The 24,391-nt window shown below is 37.1% G+C and overlaps 1 protein-coding gene across 1 annotated transcript in view; it reads left to right on the forward strand.

Moving 5' to 3' along the window:
- Positions 1 to 3,482: 3,482 nt before the first annotated feature.
- The window catches only part of RAB1A (RAB1A, member RAS oncogene family), a 29,147-nt gene continuing 8,238 nt past the window's right edge, over positions 3,483 to 24,391 (forward strand). Inside the window, exons 1-3 of the mRNA XM_027623171.1 lie at positions 3,483 to 3,724; positions 19,342 to 19,414; positions 24,268 to 24,363. Coding sequence (XP_027478972.1) covers positions 3,702 to 3,724; positions 19,342 to 19,414; positions 24,268 to 24,363 — 192 coding nt within the window. The 5' untranslated portion in view covers positions 3,483 to 3,701. The remainder of the gene's footprint in view (positions 3,725 to 19,341; positions 19,415 to 24,267; positions 24,364 to 24,391) is intronic.

Genomic DNA, 24,391 nt, shown 5'->3' on the forward strand with positions numbered 1-24,391 from the left:
TGTGTGTGTGTGTGTGTGCACACATGTGCACATGTTGATCTAGAAAGGGGACAATTTCTGGCCATTCTAGTACTTCCATACCAGGGCAACTTTAATTCTGCCCTCAAACTGCACAGTCTTCCACCTGTACCCCTCTTCAAGGCTTTTCTCTTCTGTTCTCTGACTTTAACTGGGGCCTTGGTTTCCATGCTGGCAGGTAAACTGGATGTCTCTAGGTCACTTTTAGTTCCCCCTCCCTCCCCCCTCCCCCACACCTTCAGGTTCTACAACCTGCTCTCTGGAATCTTCCCTCCTTTCCATTCTGGATACAACTACCCTAGGTCAGGACATACCATCTCTTGCCTAAGTGAATCTAATTATCTTTTAACTAATCTCCCTACCTCCAGTCTCCACAGAACTCCATAGGGCTCCTTTAAAACACTGACACACACATACATACATACATACATACATACATACATAAAACACTAAGCTGATCACCTCACTTTCCTTCTCAAAACTTTTCTTGGCTCTCTCCACAACCTACTGAACGAAGCTGAAACTCCTTAGAAGGCATTTGGGGCCCCCCTTACCTTACCTTAACCTAAACATCTCCTACCTTATCTACCATGGAACCTGTGATCTCTGTTCCTTAAATACATGTGTATCCACACTTCTAGGGTTATGCTCACATTATTTTGTCATTCTGGGATATAAGTCTCCCTTCTCCCCATTTCTGTCAATGACCAATATTTTATTTTTTTCAAGGCCTAATTCAGATAACACCTCCTTCATGAAAGCATTCCTAATAGTTTGAATTAGAATTGTTTCATTCCTCTGTATCAGCTCATACCATTTTTTGAAAGTCAGGTTCATAATTGAGGTATAATTTCTATACAGCAAAATTCACCCCTTTCAGATGTATAGTTCTATGGGTTTTGACAAACAAAATATATATAGTTGAGTAACTAACCATCACCACAATGAAGTTATAGAATATTTTAGTGAAACCAAAAAGTTCCCTTGTGTCTCTTTGTAGACAATTCCCTCCTCCCATTCCTAGTTCCTGGCAATCACTGATCTGATTTTTGCCCCTATACACCTCATATCATTTAAATGTATTTTTGCCTTTTCCCCTATGGGCCTGGCAGACTGAGAGCTGTAATCACTCACCTTTGTATTGCTCATGGTTCCAAGCACAAGTTCCAAACACACTTATTACATACCAGGTCATAAATATTTGATAAATGAAAAAAGGAAGAAAAGGAAGAAGGGCAGACCAGAAGAAAGGAAAGAAGGAAAGAAAAAAGAAAGGAAAAGAATGAGCCAAAGAATAAATGGACAAATAGCCCTAGGAGAATTCTGATTCGGCAATGGGGCAGCCAACAGAGTGCATGCTGGTTTGATTAATTATTCTGAGTTATTAATCTGAACTACAAAAACAGTTACTCTTAAACACCTATATAGTGAAGTCTGAATCAGCAAAACTGACACACTAGTTTGGGAAGGAAATCGTATTGTAAATGACATAAGTTGTACTAGCATGTAGGAAAGGACCACCCACCACTCCCAGGCTAAGCTGCCTCTGATCTCCTCACATATTACACCACCGGAACTGAGATATGAACTGTTCTGTTCTTGGTATATAGCACATGCACTTAAAATTTCCACGGGAATTAAGGGAAGGAGAGAGGTAATGTTAAGTGCCCCAAAGTCATGGTGTTATATGCTTTGTACTGTTTTATTTTAATTCTTACAACTACTCTCTCACTGAAGTTAAAGTAATTAGGAGGTAACTCTTTGTTGGGAAAGGAAATAGATAATTAAAGGAAGTTTAGGGGTGTACCTCCCCTAAGGGTCGAGACAAGTTACAAATTATTTTTTAGTTCAGGATAAGTTCTTTGGAGATTTTGAGTTTTTCTTCTATGAAATCACAGTAAGCAAGAAGGGACAAGAGTCTAGAGTAATAAACATTTTTTTTTTTTGATGTCTATCATTGATCCATTCAGGGTATTTCTGGTGTGGTGACCATGTTCATTTCAGAAGCCAATATGATGTGAAGGAACTCTAGTGTGCTGTTTGATGAGGTTGTCAACAAAGGCAGAATTTGGGGGTTAAGGAGTATATTTAGTAAGTGGGTAATAATAACTGCCTTCTTTCTATATTATGGTGTCATGGTAATTTAAAGGGATTTTGCAATCACTCTTGAGAGATAATTTTCTTGGTTCTTAGAACAAGTTGGAAGATAAACTTTGGACGATGTATTATACTATGCCCTTTGCAGTTAAATAACCCAAGATAATGTGTTAAAGTTTAGTGGAGATCTAAATTCCTGAGCTGATTAAAGAGTGTTAAGACTATTAGGTTTTAGAAATGTTGTTAATATTACTTCCAGAGTTTCTAAGCACTATGTAGTGATGAATTGCATGTTTCCCTCGCTTATTATTTTTCAATCTTGCAGAACAGCTCAGCATTAAATAACTAAAATTACAGTTCAACTTGAAGCCTGGGACCAGGGCAGGAAGACCTTGAATTTCTGGCTGACTTTGGGCTGCATCGCGTCCATGAAAAGTGGAGCCACTGAAAACTGTGGGATCATGATGGAAGTGCTTTTTCAGGAAGATAAATCTGGCTATGTGTGCAAATGGTCCGGGGCAGAGAAGAGAGAGGCAGCCTCCATTCGGAGGCTCCTGCAATATCCACACTGAGGTGATCAGAGCAGAGCTGGAAAAGAAATGGTAAAAAATGATAAAAGAAAATGGTAGTGTCTGCGACCAACACTGGACGATGACCAGATCCAGTGGGGTTGGGTAAGTAAGGAAGAGAACTGAAAGAACGGCTTCGTGTTCTCCAGCGACCCGAAGTTCTCAACAGAGGCCCCTCGACTCCTCTTCCGTCCTTAGCACCGACGTACTGAGATCAGCTGGAAAGCTCAAGCCTCAGGCTGGTCCGGCCAGCCAAGGGTGCACAGGCGGAAGGACCGGCCAGGCGTATACTCCAGCCTGCCTTCCTTCCCCGCCTCCGCTCTCAGGCAGTCGCTCAGATTCCTAACCCTCTCTCCTCACCATTCGGAGTCCCCAGATCACCCCGCCCCCCGCCCAACCTCAGTCCGCGGTCGACACCGCCCTCTGTCCCTCCCCTCCCCCTCCCCCTTGGGGCGCTGACTCGCCCGCCTGCCACGTCTCACTGATGACATCACCAGGGCCGCTCGGTCTTAGCCAATCCGCTAGGGGGAGTCCGAGCGAAGTCCTAGCCAGCGAGTCAGCGGGGCGGGGAGCAGGGAGGGGCAAGAGGGGGAGGTGAGAGAGCGGGGAATGGGGCGGGCGACAGGCTCTCAAATACGCATGCACCAGAGGCGCGAAGCTTTGCGGGAAGTTGAGTCCCGGCTGCCCCGTCGTACCGCAGGTCTTCGGCGCCCACTGCCGTGTTCGAACTCTCTTTCCCGGCGTGCCGCGCGGTGCGGCCGCCCTCCGGGCTGTGTAAAGACCCCTCGGTCTAAGGCTTTCCTATTTCCTGGTTCGCCGGCGGCCATTTTGGGTGGAAGCGATAGCTGAGTGGCGGCGGCTGCTGATTGTGTTCTAAGGGGACGGAGTGGGGGAAGACGTTTGCTCTCCCGGAACAGCCTATCTCATTCCTCTCTCTCGATTACCCGTGGCTTGAAGAGTCAGGGCGGCGGCTGCAGCAGCAAGGGCGGCGGTGGCGGCGGCGGCAGCTGCAGTGACATGTCCAGCATGAATCCCGAATAGTGAGTGCAGGAGAGCACCGGTCGGCTGGGTCCGTGGGCCAGCTTGGAAAAGCTTAAGGGGAGCGAGGAGGGCTGAGGCAGGGGTGGGGGCCTCGGCCTTGGTGAGGTGAGGGTGGTAGAGCAGGAGATGCTGGCGGCCGGGAGTCGGGCCCCATTGTCTGACGGAGGAGGGGCGGCCGGGGGGAGGGGTCGGGCCGGAGGGGTGAGCCGCCCGGGCCTGGACAGGTCAGGTTGGAGGCCTTGAGTGCCCGGCCGGTGCGGAGGAACAGTCTTTTGAGGGGGTTCGGGCGTTTGGGAGTCGGTGGTCGGGCGGTGGGAAGGGGTAGCTTCACGCGGAGGCAGTGACTTTGGAAGGAAGACTTGTTTTTAAGGGGAGAGGCTAGGGTGGGAGAGCTCTCCTAGAGGGCACTGTCAGACCCTGCGCCCGCACTCTGCGGAGCTGTCAGCATCGTCTGGGTGGAAACCAGCTTTACTCGTAAATCTTGAGCTTGTTGGCTCTATTTTTTCACCCTCCCGGCCAGGTTGCAGGTAATATGGATGCTTTTCAGGACTGCGTGGGATTGAGGGGAATGAGTAGATGGTGAGAAGAGATTTTAATATTTAGTGTTGTGTTTTTTTTTTTTAAGTTATTTTCTGGAGTTCTTCAAGAACTCAAGGGGCCCATTTGCCTTCCTGAAAACCTGGGCATTTGTGAGAATTTTTTTAGAGGACACTGAAGTCATTTTGTCTTCTGTAGGTCGAGAAAAAAAACAGACCTAAGACGTAGGAACATTTTTCTGATATTATCAAAATAAAGGAAGACTGCTGTCAAGTTGAAAGAAACGAACGGGCTCTATGATCTGTAGGTTTTGGGTTACCTGCTTGAATGCTCGAAGATAGGGAGTGAGGTTCCATGACGTGTCATGAAAAGTTAATGCATTTCTTTTTCTTGCTTACTCAAGAAGTCAACACAGCATATGTGACACACCTGACACCTTTCCTGGGAACTGGTGTTCACTTTCCTTGGGAAGACTTCTGTGGGGCTCTCCTTAATGGACATTTACAACCCTCCTTCATTTTACGTATATAAATTAATGAATAATTGGAGGAGATTTAATTGGTATTCCTCTTCAGAGTCAGAAGGCTTTGGGGGAGAGAGGGATTTTATTTTATTTTATTTTAAGCAAAAATCAGTGTTTTAAAAGCTGAGTGTATTTGCTGCTTTGGTCAATTACTGCTAAACATTTCCCCTAAAAGGTCCACCCATCAGTTTAGCTGACTGTCATGTGTGTGTCACATGGCTCTTGCAAAATGCATTCCGACTTCAAGTTTTGTAATATGGTGATTTGATGCTGAAATGTCCCCTTTTGCACTAAACAGAAGCCACTGTATTCCATTAGAATTTTATATACTTTAAGAAGTTGTGGATAGTGTTCTCGTAGTGCCATATTTGCTATGTTGGCAGTTTTTGATTTCTTTATCAAGGACTCCGAGGACAGAGTTGGTTTTGCATAGTTAGGGAGAGTTGAACTTGAGGTCCCTAATTTGGTGGTTTTCCTGGCAACAATAAAGTACGTGGATTTGCCACTTATGGAGAATTGTAAACCTCCTCTTTTCAGGGAGTTTCTTATATTTGCTACATATTCTTAGTACTACAAATAGATCTTTAGGGTTAGTTGAACAGAACCATGACAAATTAGCCTCTGATTTTGTTTCTCCTTTTGTAAAATAGGATAGTAGGAGCCATTATTCCTATCAGGGTAGTTGTGAAATTCAAGTGTATGTAAAAGAAAACATAGCACTCTAGGTGGTATATGTCGTTATCATGTATGACATTCTAATAGTGCTAGGATTTAGGAATATGATCCTTACCCTCGAGTTTATAATGGGATATAGAAAATAGATTGTTGTATATGTCAAATACCAGTAGATCTAGTTTGTTGCACATGTGCAGGATGGATAGGAGCAAGAAGATTTCAAAGGAGGGTGGAGGGCTGTGGTTGGCTAGTCAGGTTCAGGAAAAATTGATAGAGACTTCTAAGGGAATTATTAGCAGATTTAGAGAAGTAGTAGGGAATGAGGAGGATTTCTCAAAGGGGAAGAAGGAAGAATGGTTAATAAATGGCAGTGATAGCAATTCTTAAGTATATACAGTGCCAAACCATCGGTTAGATTAGTGACCTTAACAGAATCAAACCCAGACATCATTTTTATACTTTTTCTGCCATCGACTATGCCAGTACCAGGTCTACTATATTTATATTCTAGACCATGTCTGTAAAATAGGAGTTTGGAAAAACCTTTGGAGGAGCATTACTGAAAATTACTTGGAGAGGAGGTGATGGGTATTTTATTAGGGAAGGTCACAAGGGCAACCAGCAGGCAGATTTTTAACAATGTGACTTCAGCAGTTTTTTTCGTTTTGTCTTTAATGAAGTTTGTTACCGTCATAAAAGTAATTAGTGAAAAATTGGTAAATAGAGAAAAGGAAAAAATAAAATAGAGTTTTATCACTGAATACAAGTCCGTTTACTTTAATACCTTGTTCTAAACTTTAAAATCTTAAATTAAAACTTTTAATGGGTGAGTGCCTTTCATGATTCCATGATGTCTTAATAGCTAGCATTTATAGCTACATATATGTTAGGTATATTATAAATTATAATACATGTTTGTTGTAGCACATGCATTATATGTTGATGTGAAAGGGGGTAGTATACTAGATAATATTTAAAAGTGCAATCTAAATGTTCCTTGGTTTTGGTTTATCATCTACTAATTTATCTTACTCCTTTTAGAAACATTTAGAACTCTTCATGGGTGCCACTGAATTTGGTAATGAAAATAGGTTCTTAACAAAAGAGGTTTGGTTCTGTCAGAAAGAACAGGATTTTAGATTATTGGTCAACATAGGATTACCTGTTGGTAGCTTTTTTATTGAATACTTTTACTTTATGATCTTTAAATTGTAAGCTTGGTTTGGGAGTGAGGAGAAAAAGAAATATATCAGTCAAAGGTTAAATTTTAAGTTGTCCCTTTGACTACTTTCTATGTTATTTGGTTAAGCTTGGTTTGGGAGGAGAATAAGAAATACATCAGTCAATGGTTAAATTTTAAGCTGTTCTTTTGACTACTTTCTATGTTATTTGGCTAGTATGAGAGAAATGACAACCCTGGATTATCTTTATGGTATAGAAATTAAGGGTAATGACTGACTTGTCTGAATTTCAAGTACAAACAAAAAGAAAAAGCAACTGGAAGTGGAATCTGAATAATGGAAAAAGTAGTTGGAAAAGATCAGAGCTTTCTTTTTTCTGGAGATGTGAAGAAAGATTTTGATTTTTCTGAGCTAGGTGGTGAAGCAGGCAGTGATTATTTCAGCATACTGGTTAAGAAATGCTTAACATTATTCTCATACCAGAAACATTTTTTCTAATCCATTAGCTTTTAGTGGATTTTTTAGTGTCAAGGAAATCATTTTGGCTACTTCATCTATAAGGAATGTGTTAATAAAGTATGTGTACTTATCATGGATATACCAGTTAACTGTAATAGGAAGGACTGTAGTAGTCTACTTGGATCAACTGTAGTTCTTTAATGCAGAAAAATTTTATAGTAAAGGCCTTGTTTTTGTTTTGTTTTTTTAATATGGCTCCGGAGTGATGTTTAAGATTATGGCTCAAGATTTAATCAGTCTTACAAACAACTCTTCTGTCATAGTAGACTTAAGGAACATTTGACTTTTTTTTTTTTTTTTGCTAGCACCGTGCTTTGAATTAATCTGTCTTTTAATATAAGGGTTTGAATGTAAAAGCAACTTAATCAGTCTTATTATCTGTCAGTATAATTTCATTAATAAGTATGTCATAATTGGCTTTTATAATTTTTATTTAGAACTTTTTTTTATTAGAAAAGAAGCATAAATCAACTAAAAGTAAGTTGCCTTTTTGTTGGTTGTCTTGATGACTTTTTGGTGGTGTTTGTAGTGGTTTGAAAAATTCAGAAAATTTTAAAGAAGAATAATAACCAGTATTCTCACTATTGGGTATATGATTTCATAACGTCTGTAGAGAATCAGCAGATGTGATTCTTTGGGTAGTGTAAGTTTCTAGGAGCTGTATAGAATCTCCACAGAATGGGGTGCCTGGATGGCTCAGATGGTTAAGCGTCTGCCTTCGGCTCAGGTCATGATCCCAGGGTCCTGGGATCAAGTCCCGCATCGGGCTCCCTGCTCAGTGGGGAGCCTGCTTCTCTCTCTCTCTCTCTCTCTCTCTGTCTCTCATGAATAAATAAATAAAATCTTTAAAAAAAAAAAAAGAATCTCCGCAGGATGAATCTTAAGAGTTTTGTGTGAATAGATGATCTTGTAAGATCATTTGAAGATAACTGAAATTTTGCGTTTAAAAATTTCTTTTCATAATTATGTTAAAATGAGAGCTGTTGACAGTTTCTTATATTCCAAATAAGATTTTTAAAGTTTAAAAAATAGTTAAAGATGGAAGAGCTTCAGAATCAAATGTTCTCTTGACAGCTCTTTGACTTTTGAAGAGAATTTTGCTTTATAAGTGATTTTATTTCTTGGATAGTTCAGTCTTTTTTATTCTGGAAGCAATCTTAGTAATTTGTGGTTTGACATTTTGTTATAGTCGCATCCTATTAGCAATCCCTTGTGTACATATGTCTTCTTGGCCTCCTTTGACTATACGATTATGATAGTTTTACTATTTGCAGTTTTATAGTTTCGTTTTTAATAATTAAGAATAGATTCCTTTTGCTAATGTTATCTACTTTTGTCTCTAATATATGAAAATATTTAAGGTCAAATAAAATCCTTTTTAAAGTTTTTGAGATTTTTTTTTTTAAGGTTTGCTAAAAAGTACTTTGAGTGTTTCAAGATGAAAATAAGCCAAAAGTGGGTATAGGATGCCAGTGCATGGGATATTTTAGATGTGTTGCTTATCAGTTTTTTACCACTCTGAACTCAATTTTGGAGTTTTAGTAGGAGTTAGAAAAGGGGTGCCTGGGTGGCTCAGTCGTTAAGCATCTGCCTTCGGCTCAGGTCATGATCCCGGGGTCTTGGGTTCGAGCCCTGCGTTGGGCTCCCTGCTCAATGGGAAGCCTGTTTCTCCCTCTCCCCCTGCTTGTGCTCCCTCTCTCGCTGTCTTTTTCTCTGTCGAATAAATAAATAAAAATCTTATAAAAATAAAAGAGTTAGGCAGAATGCCCCCCCCCTTTTTTTAAATCTTACAGGGAGAAGGGAGTGGTCAGACTATTCTACTGTTTTCCTGTAGAAAGTGGAGCTGGTACTGCTTCTTTGATGTCTAGAATAGAATTTAGGGAAGAACACCTAGGTCTTGGCTTTTCTTTGGAACTGCTCTGTGAGCGTTTCAGATTATAAAAGGGTAATGGTGGGGTGATATTTGAAAAAAAATAATAGTCTTGAGGAGCAAAAGAACAAATGTTGGTTTGTTGACTGACTTTAATAATTAAAGAAATGGGGTACAAAGGAGAAGTATGAAATGAAGCTTTCCTTGGTAGTATTGTGGCTGGTTGGCTCAGGTGGTCAGAACACTCAGCTTTATTAAATCCAAGGTTGTGATAGGTTCTGATTAAGTTTACTCTGTTCCTTGTTTGTAGATTCCTAATTCTGACAGGTAATGTTAAGTGTAAGTGCCTTTGCTCACAAGGAGGAACACCTTCGGAAACACCATTTTTTAATAGTAGCTAGTACTTAACAAGCGCTTACTCTGCTTGGCATAAGGTCCTCACACAGGGCATTTTCTGCAGGCTGCCCTTCAAACTAGTGAGCTTTACAAGTGAAGTTGAATAAATTATGTAACTGAAGTTTTCCAGAAACAGTGATGGATTCAACTTGTCTGAATGTGTTTCCTTTGAATAACAGTGGTACTTAAATGGAATTATTCTTTGTCTTTTCCACTCTGCCTATAGATATTGTCCAACAACTTGACTGAGGGCAATTACTCTTTTTTAAGTTTTTAATTCTAGTTATTAGTTTCAGGTGTACACTATGGTAATTCAACAGTTCCATACATCACCTGGTGCTCATCACAACAAATTCACTCCTTGATCCCCATCACCTATCTCTCCCATTCCCCACTCCCCTCCCCTCTGGTAACTGTTTTCTATATTTAAGAACCCACTTCTTGATTTGTCTCATTTTTTCCCCTTTGCTTGTTGGTTTTGTTTCTTACATTCCACATCTGAGTGAAATCATACGGTATTTGCCTTTCTCTGATTGACTTATTTTGCTTAGCATTATACTCTGGCTCCATCCATGTTGCAAATGGCAAGGTTTCATTCCTTTTTTATGGCTGAATAATATTCCATTGTAAATGTATATTTTTTACATCTTTTGTCCATTCATCAATCGATGGTCACTTGGGCTGCTTCTATATCTTGGCTACTGCAAATAATGCTGCTATAGATATAGGAGTGCATGTGTCCCTTTGAATTAGTGTTCTTGTAGTCTTTGGGTATATAGGGCAGTTATTCTTAGCCCATTTATGGTCATGTACCCCTAGGAGCATTTGATGAACTCTGTGGACCTGCTCCCTTTGTGCATCCATGCTCATAACATTTTGCATAAGAGTGCATGCTGCTTTTATTTCCTGAGCCTATTCATGAACCTTAAGAATGCCTGATTTAGGAGATTGAAAACAGAAAAGAGAATGTTTACTACCACTCTTTCAAAATGTGAAAACCTGAAAATGACAGTTTAATTTAAAATCTGGTATCCTGAACTAATTAGTTTTTTAAAATGTGAGATGTGTTTGGGCATGCTTTATTTTGATGACCTATTCTGTTCTTTCTTTTTTCAAAATGCTACCTTTCTGTTTCTCATTAGGTTTTTAATATATGAATTGTTTCCAAGAGCCTCGAAACAGAGGCATACTAAGTTCACAGAACATTAGCATTCCCATTAAGAGCAATAGGTCATCTCTGTAGTATCTTTACTACCTCAGAATCCGTATGGATGTAGTTAGGATAAATGTCTAGTCAAGTTTAGTATAGTCTTAAGCATTTGATGGAACTTGTAAAAATAGTTGAATAGCTAGGTTTACAAAAGGACATTTGAAGCAACTTTGTGAAAGACACACTGTGGATAATTATTTAGTGCTTTATTTGTAGATTGGTAGCTAGCACCTGTCTTCATAAAGAGCAGTTGGGTTCATCACTTACTAAAAGCTAATGAAGTCTGAACTCTAAAATTTATCATGCTTTTTGAGCTGAGCTAACTTATTCTCTACTTAATGCAAATGTTCTAAATTAATTTAAACAGTGAATCACATTTTTCTTTATTTTGGTCAGGTCCTGTGTGCTCGTTCATTGATGGTTTGATCCATTCTGATAGGTTTTATATGTATGACCTAACTTACTGATATTTTTATCACCTGAATATATAAAATATATCATTGAAGGAATGTGGTGTGATGAAAAACGGCATTTGGAGTTACAAACCCTAGATTTAAGTTCAGACTGCCACTTAACCTCTGCAAGTTACTTATGAGTTTTGAGCCTGTTTCTTTATCCATAAAATGTGATTAGTACCACCTCAGTTCTGAGTCTCCAGAGTAAACTGTACAGTACTATGCAGATGTTATTTGAGATGTATATTCTAATAAAGGATGTTAGAATATATGTAAATGGCGAGTGGTTTCAATTTTAAAGCTTTTCTCACACATGATTAATCATCACACAATTGTCTGTTTTTGTCTACTTTAACAATTTTTTCAATATAGATTTAAAAAAAAAATCTTCCAGTAAATACATACTTATATGTATGTGTATACACATGCATGCACATGCGCACACACACAGAGTTAATGTAACCTTAGAAGAAATCTTGGTAAAGAAAACAGCCATCCTTTTCTCTGTTTTTTGATGTGTTTTTTTGATTATGAAACATGGACTCTGCTCCCGGATCCTTACCAATTAGTTAAGAACATGACTAATGCTCAAACAAGTATAATCAGTATCATAGTATTAGCACAGATTAAATCTTGTGATACTTTCAAAGAATAGAATGGGAAAATAGCACAAAAGATTTAGAGAAAAGGCCTATGATTTCTATCATTAACAGAAAGTTTTACTTACGTTTGGTTTACCTGGCGAGTAACAGAGCACTGAATAGCAGGACTTTCCAGAACCCCTGGTGCTAGTTGTGGGATGTGGTCAACAACTGACAATTTGAGTTGTTACCACCAGCCAGAAATTTTATGTATGTACATTCTTTCTCTCAATCCTGTGAAGAAATAGTATCCTAGTTTTACAGATGGGGAAACAGAGGCAGAGAAGAGTTACTCTGAATGCCCTTAGGCTTGCCTAAGGGCATTCAGAGTAATTAGCAGAATTGGAATTTTAATTCAAGGGCCTGTGATTTCACAGTCCTAGTATGCTGTTTCTCATTTACTGTGGTTAACTCTAGGAATTTAAAATTTGAGCCAGTTAAGTGACTAACATTTCTGTGGTTAGTTTTAAAATTCATGATTACAGAGGTCTTTTTAGAAACGTTAAGGGTTTGTGAAGTACCTGTTTCCAGGTACATACTGTCTTTGACTTTCTCCTTCACATCTTGTGTTGGGTTCATATTTAAAGCTTCTTTAGGCTTGAAGTTAATTATTGCATCCATTCTCAGTTTTTCTACCCCCCTGACTGTTCTTGAATATTTATACTTGGGGCCTTAAAAGTCACAGAAAAGCCTTTCTGTGAGTAAAGCAAGTGAAGCCAAAGAACTGACTTTCTTTTGCTGGAGAGGGCACGATTGCTGCAGACCCTGTTATTATTGTATGTGTTACTAGGCTTTGGGAGTTGTGACTGGTGTGATCATAGTACTTAACAACTGTTAGTTGGGTCACTTTTAAACTTTTGCTTTAGATTACAATAGTAAACTCCTGTGATATTTTGTCAGCTATCTGAACAGAAGCTTTGGATAAATAGCTTCAAAGTTTTTGTCAAAGCTCTTGAAGGTTTTCATCAAGTTACCTTGCAGTTTGGAGAGAGGAAGGAAGAATAATAATAAAAGCCACTTACTGTGCTCCCGTAATGTGCCAGATACTGTGCTACAGGTTTTAGAGGCATTATTTCTAATCCTGACAAGAAGCTTAATTGAGTGATAGAGGGTGCTAATGGAATATATTACAGATGAGGAAATTGAGGCTCATGGTGGTGAGTGAGTACCTTGCCTCAAGATCTGACAGCTAGTATGTGATGGAATCTGGATTCAAATACAGGTCTTTCCAGCTCTAAAACCCATGCAGGTTTTGAAAGGTAGAAGAGGTAGAGGATAACACACCTCCTCCTGGGATAGTTTTCAGCAAATACTTGTTATATAGGTTGTGAGACCGTCTATCTACTCTCTTGTCCTCTTGTATGACTTGCCACTTCTTTAGCACTACCAAACTTTCCTTTATTTTCAGAATTCCTGCTTTGAATTTTTGGAACACTGTTCTATAAACAGAGCTAAAATGGAACCTGGAAAAGTAATTAATTGTCTCTAAATATCAAAGAAAAGTGTGTAGCCTTAGTACATCATGGGGACAGTTTTTAAAAAATTGCTTGGCTATTTCCTTAAATTTGGAGGAATGACTCTTGTACTCTCAGATTCTTGATAATTGATTATTTTGACTGTTTATCTTGACTAACAGACTGCTTTTGTCCATAGCTGAAGGTTTATTTTGTTTTTTATTTAGTTTAACCCTTAAAGTAATATGTGCTTTATAAAATTCAAACAATGTAGAAACATGTGAAGGAACTGAAAGTTCTTACCTCTTTTCTCCAGCCTGATGGTCAATTTTGAATTGTTTTCTGTGGAGCATACTTAAAATGAGTGAAGAAGAAAAATTGGTGTCAGACACAGTTAACTGCAGCCCAAATTTTAATTAATCATTCCATACCCCAAAGTCTAATAGTGTATAGTTTAATAGTGAATAAAATTTGGCCACTGTGTCATGATATCATAGTCATAATTTTGTTTAAAATTTTACATGTGAGCTTAGTTTTAGGCTATTTTCAAGTATGACATTTATAAAAAGGTAAAATAACATGATTCCTTCATGCAAGTGAATTTGTTCCAGATGAAAAACAAATTTACTTTCCACTGAACTTTTTAAAAATAGTAGGCCTTTTCTAAGGTATATTTATATTATAGGTGACGTTATGAAATTTGTATTTGGGGGGTACTGTGTGTGGATAAAAACAACTTTATGTTATAGTCCCTCCACTGTTTTATTTTTGTCTTTTCTTCCTTCCAAAGGGTGGGATGTTGAGAATTTTGTTAATGTCAGTCAGCTTTCCCTTATAAAGTATTCACTGACATGTGAATTGTATCTGATAATTTAAATTTTATTTTATAAAAGAAAAAAATGTTTATTTTCATTTAATCAAAAAAGCTGACTTCATAAACTTGTGGCTACATTGGGAATGTGCCAATGCTATTTGCTTATAAACGCAATCCTACTCTACCTACTTAGAAATCATTTGTGTTATGACAGCTATGCTGAACAAATTTGCAAAGGTGTTAAGTCTGAAAAATCCCTCTGATTAACACTTTTTCCTCATTTTTTTTTCTTTTGGTTATAAGACTAATAAGAGCTTACTGCAGACTTTGAAAAAAGTATAAAGAAGAAAATATCAATTGCAATCCTAAAATTTACAAGTGTCCATTTTCCCCCATATTTTTTATGTGAAAATAAAAAAAAAACATGTGAAATGGGTTATACTAAACAAATGTAATCTTTTCACATAAGAGTGTTTCACATAGACAGTCTTTTTAGAGATTTTAGAATTCCCAGTAGCATTTTAGATTCAGACATAAGCAGATTCTTTTCTTACTACATATTCTTTGTATGCGGTTTGGTAACTTCATGAGAAGGAAACCATTTTATCTAAGTAGAATTTTGAACCAAAGTTTATTTTAGTAACTTTTTAAAAGTATAATGCTTCATACTCACAATAGTGTCTTTTTTAAAGGTACAGAAAATTTTCTGTTAGTGCTTGCATGCAAAAATGGTAGAGGTATCAAGATTATGTCCAGGGGCGCCTGGGTGGCTTAGTTGTTAAGCGTCTGCCTTCAGCTCAGGTCATGATCCCAGAGTCCTGGAATCGAGCCCCACATCAGACTCCCTGCTCCGCAGGAAGCCTGCTTCACCCTCTCCCACTCCCCCTGCCTGTGTTCCTGCTCTCGCTGTGTCTCTCTCTGTCAAATAAATAAATAAAACACGAAAAAAAGAAAAAGAAAAAAAAGATCACGTCCAGATCTTAAATAATGGAAATAAGGAATCTCCAATATTGCTAAAGTAGACCATGAATTGACTTACTGGAAAACTGATAGCAAAAAATTTTTCACTTGCTATCATCTTTGATGCCCCACCATCCAGTTGTTAAAGGCTGTTAATTTCCCCCTAATCTACCCCTTTCTGTCTAGCCTTAATCTGTGTCAGTTTTACCTTAACTTTCTTAGCTTTCTCACTGAATTATCTCCTCTTTAAATTAAAATGCTTGTGTTGTTGTAAGTTCAGCAGTTCAAAGGAATTTTCTCTGATAATAAAAATACTTGTGCCTCAAAAGCAGCTATTAAGTTTTTATTTTATAGATTCCAGCATGATTTATGATTTGATTTAACTTGAGAAAACACAAAATGTCTCTCTTATGTTTAAAAAATATCAGGAGCTAGCTTATCAAAGAGATTGTTGTTTTGTACCCATTTCACTAATGTCCTCACACTTTATTTTTTTAAACCTTTTTATTTTGAAATAAATTTAGATTTCTAGAAGAGTTGTAAAAACAGTACGAGAATTCCTGTATACCCTTCACCTAGCTTCCTCTTAATATTAACATCTTTCATACCAAGGTACATTTATCAAAATTAAGAAATTAACATTGGTACATTATTAACTAAACTGTAGACTTTTATTACAGTTTCTTCAGTTTTTCTGTTAATGTCCGTCTTCTTTTGCAGAATGTAGTCCAGGATACCACGTTGTATTTAGTTGGTTCTACGTGTTAGCCTCCTTCAGTCTGTGAGTTTCTCAGTCTCCTCTTTTTTATGATCTTGACATTTCTGAAGAGTACTATTAAGTATTCTGTAGAATGTCCTTCAATTTGGATTTGTCTGATGTTTTCTCATAATTGGACTGGGGTTATGGACTTTGGGGAAGATACTGTAAAGGTGAAGCACTCTACTCGCCACATCATATCAGAGGGTACATGATATCAACATGACTTATTCCTGGTGATATTCACCTTAATCACTTAGTTAAAGTGTTGTCTGTCAGGTTTCTCCATTGTAAAGTTACTGTATTTCCCTTTCCATACTCTTAGAAAGTAGTCATTAAGAGCCCACACTCAACAAAACGGAATTAAGTCCATCTCCTGGAGGGAGGAGTATTCAAAGAATTTGTGGACACATGTTAAAGCCACCACAGTAATAAATATTTGGGGGGGACATACTTTGAGGCCATGTAAATATCTTGTTTTTCCTTAAAGTTTATTCACAAATCTTAGCATTCACCGGTGGATTTTGCCTGCAGCAGTTCCTTACTGTGGTGATCTATTAATGAATTTCTACCTCTCTAATTCCTTCTGCACATATTTTTAGACTCCTGTAAGGAAGATTGGTCTCTTCTCCTGTTTATTTATTTAATAATTGATACCAGTATGAACTCATGGATGTTTATTTTATTCTTTGGCTTATAACCCAATACATGGTTGTTTATTTTGTGGCTCAAGTTATTCTGCCTCAACCAGTGACAGAACTTTCAGGTTGGCTCCTGTGTCCTTTTGACATGCCATGTCCCCATCCATTTTTCCCCCTAGTTTTTGCCCAAAATGTTAATCAGGGATGGCTGTAGGTCTTCTTTAGTTGTATCTCACAATGAGAGAACCTGATTAAAAATACAAAATTAAAATGTTCTCTGATCTGTTAGCACGTGCTTTGTAAGAGGCACAGTGCTAGATTTTGGATACACAGGAGAATGAGTTGGTTTATCTTCACACTCACAGATATGTCAGACATAAGAGTGAGGAAAAATAGATTCCAGGCTACTGAGGGGGAGAAAATATTCAGTGTCATAGTAAATTAGACATGAAAAAGACTAGAGGAAGTTCTGAGAACAGTGAATAGGATTTACTAGAAAATATAAAGTAGAAGAGTGGTTATTACAGTTGTGACTATAGATATCCGACTAGAATAATATAGTTTTTTCACTTAAGTCAAATTATATTGTAGACTGATCCAAGTTCTTGGGGAATAGAAGAAAAATACATTTAAAGTCTCACCATTTGCTAAATTATTCTTGACTTTATACCAGAATTCTCACCTTAGGCTGTTTTTAGATTTGCATATTTTTGTCAACATTTTTACTGTATTCTGTTTTATAAATTATAGTTAGAGAAATATCTTTAAGCAGTCTCAAATCTCTGAATTCTCTTGAACATTTGGAATATTAATAATTTAGAAATAAGCTACTACAGTAGTAGGTAATTTTATTTTTTTATTTTTTATTTTTTAGTGGTAGGTAATTTTAAATGTCCCAATGCAAGTAACATGCTATTGATCACACTCTCCAGGTGTGTTTATTCAACAAGAGGAAGAAGTTTGTGAGATTGATTTTGTTTGCCATTCTCCTCGATGTCTCTTGTCATGTTAGTAAACCTGATGGTTTGGGAGAGAACAAAGTAGTCTTTAGCAATAATTATCTCATTGCAGAGAAGAGTGCTCAACTGTTCTTATTATTTATAATAGCTGTGAACCTTAAATTATCAGAAACTCATAAATGTTTTAAAGTAACACTATTTAAAAGTTAAAATGAATGTGATGATTGAAAAAGTTGATTTTTAGAAAATTGACTATTAATTTCATTTAGCCATAATGTAATTTGTAACACTTACTAGGAGGCATTCCTGTTTTTCTTTTTCCAGCCTTATGGTTACTCTGAAATAAGTTGATCTTTAAGGTAATGAATATTTGTGGCCTACTGCTGTCCTTTATTGTAATGGGTTACAGTACAGCCATTTCAGGGGGTGTTTATTGAGTATTTACTGGATGCCTGGCACAGTGCTCTGGGAGATTGGTAAATTCAGGGCATTTGTTGTGTCTACATTTCTGTTAAAAGCGAAGTAATATTAATGGTGAGATTATTCTTGCTAACTGAAATGTAAATTGTTAACATGTACCATGTACTCATTGCTGATGTTCAGTGTTCATCATTCTTAAGAATTTATTTAGTCAGAGGAGGGTGTCAGTAGTACTAAAGTCAGTTACCAGCTTTACTGGCTAATAAAAGTTGTTTGGTATTAGGTATTATTTATTAAGGGTAAATTTTACAATTATTACCCCTTCCCCCCTCCTTTTTTCTTTAGGATCTCAAACTGGAAAGGATGTTAGTTATTTAGTTCATCCTGTGCTTCAGTCTCCTTCCTAATGACTTGTTGAAAAGCTTCTTATTTCCTTCTGTGATTTTTATTTTGTTGCTGACAAGGGCACTTTGGATTTTTTTTTAATTCTTTTTTTTTCCAGGTATAATTAGGAACAATAAATGTATTATGATAACTTGGTAAACCTAGAAAAAAATTTTAAGTAATATGTATTACTGTGTAAACCTAGGTAGCAGTTGATGAATATTCACAGAGATTATTTCTGAAAGTTTTATATCTTTCTTACATTTAAATAATGATAATTGTCATCTAAATTTAAATTGTGAGTGATATTTGGGTTTCATCTTAAGTACAAGTATCATTTTTTTTAAATCACAAAGGACAAAACTGAAAATCATGAATAGGTTTCCTTAAAAAATCTGTAAATTCTAAATTTTGGGGTCCTTTTGAAATTACTTAAAAGAATACATAGCAGTGGTCCAAGTTGAAGAGGATCTGTGAGGGACTCCTTGGGAGGCCATGGGCAGTATGTTGTCTTTAGGTCCTGGAAGGAATCCCTGGGGCTGGTTTTTGAGTTAGGCCTGGGAGGTTAATGTATGTAAATAGAGCCTAGCTTTCAGTTTCTGAAGAAAGCTTTAATACAAACTTAGTAAGTTGGTAAAGTTGTATGTTTATGTAAACAGCATTTGATTTTACCACATCTCTAGTCTAAAATATTTTTTAATACAGGTTTTTAGAATTTAAATGATCTTTTTTTTTTTTTTTAAATGGGGAGAATTCCAGGTAGATGCTAGGAAAGGATCGTAAAAGCCCCTTCATTGGAGGATTGCTATGAAATAATGATCTGGTCTTGGAATTTGAAGGAGAGATTTGTTTCATTGGCAAGAACAATGGAAAGTTAACTCCCTGTATTCTAATACTGCAGAGGAGTGGAATTTATCTAGCATAAGTCTCTTGGGCTCTCCAAGAGTACACATTACTTCTATTTCTTTCATTCTTTCCTTGGAAGTAGAAGTTCATTGATCTCAAGAGATCATGGGTGGCATTACTTACCTTTTACATAATTCTGCCATGTTTAGTGATTCCTGAAAAGGGCTTCTGCCGTTGGTTGCAGTTTGGGCTTCTGAAGCCATTCATGGGCCTTTTAGAAGTCCTCAAGTGAGCTATTATTGGCTATATTTTTGCTGTAGAACTTACAATGCAGTATGCTTGTTATTAATGTGATCTTCTTTTTCTTTTTGCAGTGATTATTTATTCAAGTTACTTCTGATTGGCGACTCTGGGGTTGGAAAGTCTTGCCTCCTTCTTAGGTTTGCAGTAAGTTGAAATTGAAATGCCTTTAAAGAAATTAATGCTGTGTGTGTTTTCTAGGTAGATAAAGGATTAAACAATTTTATTTGGAATAAAGTAGTTCTTCCAGAATTTATATATTTAAAAGCCTCCAAGTGTATATTCCCAGTGATATCTTGGACTCTTAAGTAGAGGAAATGCTGTTGCTTTTAAAAGAAATTCAGCTAAGCATGATTATGAAGTTAGAATGTCTAATACTCTTGGTAGAGTTCAAATAGTTGGCCTTTGTTTAAGTGACTTGATGAAAAAATGAATCTTCAAGGAAAATTTTAGTAGAATAAAGGAAGAAGCCGGGCCTGGTACAAACTTTTTTTTTTTTGACAATGGCATACATAGTGTTTTATATGCTGCACTTTACGAACAGGTATATAACTTTAAACCTACTGAATAGAATCCACAGTCTCCTTCATAGTCTTTCTCAACTGCCTTCAAATTTAGCATGTTTTCCTTCTCGCTGTCTAGGTCATTGGTTCTCAGAGTATGGACCAAAGACCCTTGGGGATCATCAAGACTTTCTCAGAGGGTCCATGAGATTAAAACTTTTATCCTAATAATACTAAGCCATTAGTATTTACTAAGTAAGTACTTACTTAGTACTAAGACAAAAGACATTTGCTTTTTCACTGTGTTGACATCTGCTCTGATGATGCAGATGCAGTGGTGGATAAAACTGCTGGTGCCTCAGCACCACATTAAGGCAGTGCTAAGTGCTGAACTGTATTCATAGTCATGGTATTTACCTGTATTTATTCACGGGGCGGGGGGGGGAGTTTTCATTTAAGAGTTTCTGATGAGAACAGTAAAAATGATTAATTTCTAAAAATCGTGATCCTTGAGTATTCTTTTTTTAAATGTTCTGTGTGAGAAAAATGAGTACATATAAAGCACTTGTACTGCAGACTGAATTATGTTGGTTGTCTTGAGGAAAATAAAAGCACTTACGTAGTTGAGTTGTGAGCTGAACTAGCTGCTTTTTCATTTTTTAATTTGTGTCTTTTTGTTTTACTTGAAAGAACAACTGACAAACTAGTTATGTATAATTTGATGGTATTGGGCAGACATTTTCTCAAATGAGCTGAGACTATCATTTCAAGGAAAATATCTGATAGCATTTGCGGTCTGTAATAAAATTCAAGCTTTCTAGTCTTTAGGGGAAGATTAGAAGTTCAGAAAACTTAAAATTCACCACTGTGAGCTTACTAGCATATAAGATACTGTGTCTTTTCTGATGAGTGACCGTATTAGTGAATATCATTTAAAAAATGTATAATTTTTTTTTAAGATTTTATTTATTTATTTGACAGCGCAAGAGAGCACAAGCAGGGAGAGCAGCAGAGGGAGAGGGAGAGGGAGAAGCAGGTTCTCCGATGAGCAGGGGGCCTGATGCAGCTTCAGTCCCAGGACTCTGGGATCATGACCTGAGCCGAATGCAGACACATAACTGGCTGAGCCACCCAGGCGCCCCTAATATAATTTTATTATATGTAACAGTGAAACCAAGGAACTACTAGAATAAAACATAGGTGGCTCTTTAATCTTGTGTGAAAATACTTTCTAACATGGAAACATACCAGGAAAGAAAGGATTGTTAAATTTGATTGCATTAAAATTAATGTCAGGCGCACGAAAATGTTAGAAAACATGATACTAGCAAAAAAATATATGAGGAAGGGATGATCTTCTCAATATATAAAGCACACTTACATACTAAAAAAAGGATGTTTGTCCTAATGGAAATATGGGCAAATACACAAATGGGCAGTTCACAAAAGAAACAAATTGACAATAAATATGAAAAGTTCAATTTTATTTGTAATTAAAGGACTTTAAAACTAGGTAGTACTTAATTTTTATTAAATTGGCAAATATTAAAATCAGGAATCATCCCTATATTAAATCAGCAATGCTAGGTATGTGGGAAGAATCTGGCATCTCTTGATGAAAATGAGTACAGCCTGAGGTGTCTATGTTGCAAAGAAAATCTTCTCTGGGATGCTTGTTGATCTAAGTCACAGGTTTTCAAGATTTTTTATTTATTTATTTGACAGAGAGACAGCAAGAGCAGGAATATAAGTAGGGGGAGTGGGAAAGGGAGAAGCAGGCTTCCCGCTGAGTAGGGAGCAGGGATCCCGATGCGGGGCTTGATCCCAGGACACTGGGATCATGACCCAGGCCTAAGGCAGACACTCAACGATTGATCCACCCAGGCGCCCCTAAATCACAGGTTTTCAGTACTGCCTTCCCACACAGCAGAATTGCCTGGGAAGCATTTAAAAAATACTGATTCCCGGGCCTCTAGAATAGGGATGAGCTGCACCAGGTATAATAATGAAATGTATAAGCTATGGGAGCACAGAAGGAAGAATCTCTGACTATTGACCAAGAGTTAACGTTTGGACAGTCAGTATTGCCTGAGCTCAAAATCCAAGAATGAATAAAAATTGTGACCCAGGGGCTAGGGATTAGGAGGTATGCATAAAGAAATATTGAAAATTTGGACAGAAGGAAGAGAATGTGTAATGGCTCAGAGGTATGCAAGTAAGGCACATTTAGGAACTTATAAAAATTCTAAGAAAGCATTTATATATTTCCGACAAAGTCCCTGTCATGTGGGAGTGCTAAATGAATGTTTATTGCACTCATTCTGTTCTCCCTCCTCTTTCTGCCGTACCTGATACTTATTAGGCTCTCATTTAGAAAGAAGTTACAAGATTTTTAAAAAATGAATGCCTAGTAATGGTGACCAGCATTTTGTCAAATTGCACTCAGTGCTTTAAAAATATCCTTTTACTCAGTGATTCTGCATGTGCATAAATGTGACTGTATGAGGAAGTCAACATGGCTACCTCTAGACACTTGGAACTCTCTGACACATTTTACAGTTTTCTTAGATCTTTTTTGTTTTAATTCCATGTACACATTACATTCAACATTATGGAGACTTGCCCACACTGATTTCCTTTCTTCCCTTTCTCTTTTTTGGAGTGTTGTAATGTGAATCCTAAATGTGTCACTTTACTCCTATATACTTCAATATGCATTTCTAAAAACTGGACATTTTGGGGGTGCCTGGCTGGCTCAGTTGGTGGAGCATGTGACTTGATTTCGGGGTTGTGAGTTCGAGCCCCACACTGTGTGTGATTACTTAAAATCTTTAAAAAGTAAATAAATAAAAATTGGACATTTTCTTATAAAATAACAATGCCATTGTCAGCTTAGAAAATAAATTTTGCTGATTGTCTCAGAAGTGTGGTATCACAGTTGTTTTGAATCAGGGTTCAGACATGGTCTGTACCGTCCATTTGGTGGTTTGCTGCTTAATTTCTTAATCTAGAGTTTTTCCAGCCTCCTTTTTTACTTACGTATTTTTCATGTCTTTTACTTTTTGCAGAACTTAGGCAGTTGTCATATAGATTATCCAACATTTTAGATTTGTCACTTTGCTTCTTTGTGGTGACTTTAAACTTTTCCTTTATCCCTCATGTTACTGTAATTGGAAGCCCCAGAACTCTGCTATTCTTATGGTAGCTACTAGCCCCATGTGGCTTTTTAAATTTAAATTAATTAAATTTGAATTAAATTTAAAATTCAGTTCCTTATTCTCACTAACTAGTGGTTACTGTTTTGACTAGCACAGTTTATAGAACCTTTCCATCATCAAAGAAAGTTCTCTTTGATAGGGCTGCTCTTAATAGATTTAGGCCCATCTTTGTTGGCAGAGTACTTGCTAGGTGTTGCTTTGTGCTGGCTTAAGATTGTTCATTGGGTTTAGGTGGTGATAGCTGATCTCACCATTCACATATCTTTTCACAAACATTTTCACTTGAAAAAGTTTTGTTTCCATTTTGAATATCATAACAGATACTTGAGGAAAATAGGTGTAATTTTAAAAGTTTATCATTGGGTTAAACATTGTTCACACAAAAACTTGTGCACAGATGTTCATAGCAGCATTATTCATAGTAGCCAAAAAGTGGAAACAACCCAAATGTCTGTCAGCTGATGGATAACAAAATGTGGTCTGTTCACACAATGAACTATTATTTGGCCATAAAAAGGAATGAAGTACTGGTACATGCTGTAACATGAATGAGCTGTGAAAACTTTATGCTAAGTGAAGGAAGCCAGACGCAAAAGGCCACATCCATTCACATGAAATGCCCAGAATGTGCAAAGCCATAGGGACAGAAATTGCATTAGTAGTGGTTTCTGGGGTTGAAGAGGAGATGAAATGAAGAGTGACTGCTACTAAGTTTCCTTTCGGGGTAATAACAATGTTCTGCAATAAATAATGGTGACAGTTGTACAACCTTAGGAATATACTAAAAACTACTGAGCTGTGCACTTTAAAATAAATTTTACGGTATGTGTATTATATTACAATTTTTAAAAGTCATAGCTAGGAAGTAAAAGTGACTCCTAAAAAAAACTGGAAGAGAATGACATGAGCATTCCTTTGTGGTGAATACATTGGATGGAGGGTCAGGGGAGCAAGAGTTTTGCTGATTAGCAAGTAGAAAAATCATTTGTAATCATTGAAAATATGAAACTTTTTTTGATATGATGTATGTAAAGAATTTGCCTAGAGATGTTTGGTAAAATAAAAGAAGAGCTATTGAGAAAATCCTAAGAAGAAACTGCTATTAAAAAGTGTATTGTAATCAGAACATGAACTGAGTACTGGAGTGGGATGAAATAGCTGTTCTCAACCTGTTACGGCTTATAAACTTTATCAACTTTGTAGATAGAAGTTGACATTATATTTTCATATTTCCTCTATTGAACATTAATTTTATATGTTGACTTTTTTTTCCCTTCAGGATGATACATATACAGAAAGCTACATCAGCACAATTGGTGTGGATTTCAAAATAAGAACTATAGAGTTAGATGGGAAAACAATCAAGCTTCAAATAGTAAGTCATTTTTAGACTAGAATTTGTT

The sequence above is a fragment of the Zalophus californianus genome, chromosome 8, assembly GCF_009762305.2.
Source record: "Zalophus californianus isolate mZalCal1 chromosome 8, mZalCal1.pri.v2, whole genome shotgun sequence".
Classification (NCBI taxonomy): Eukaryota; Metazoa; Chordata; class Mammalia; order Carnivora; family Otariidae; genus Zalophus; species Zalophus californianus.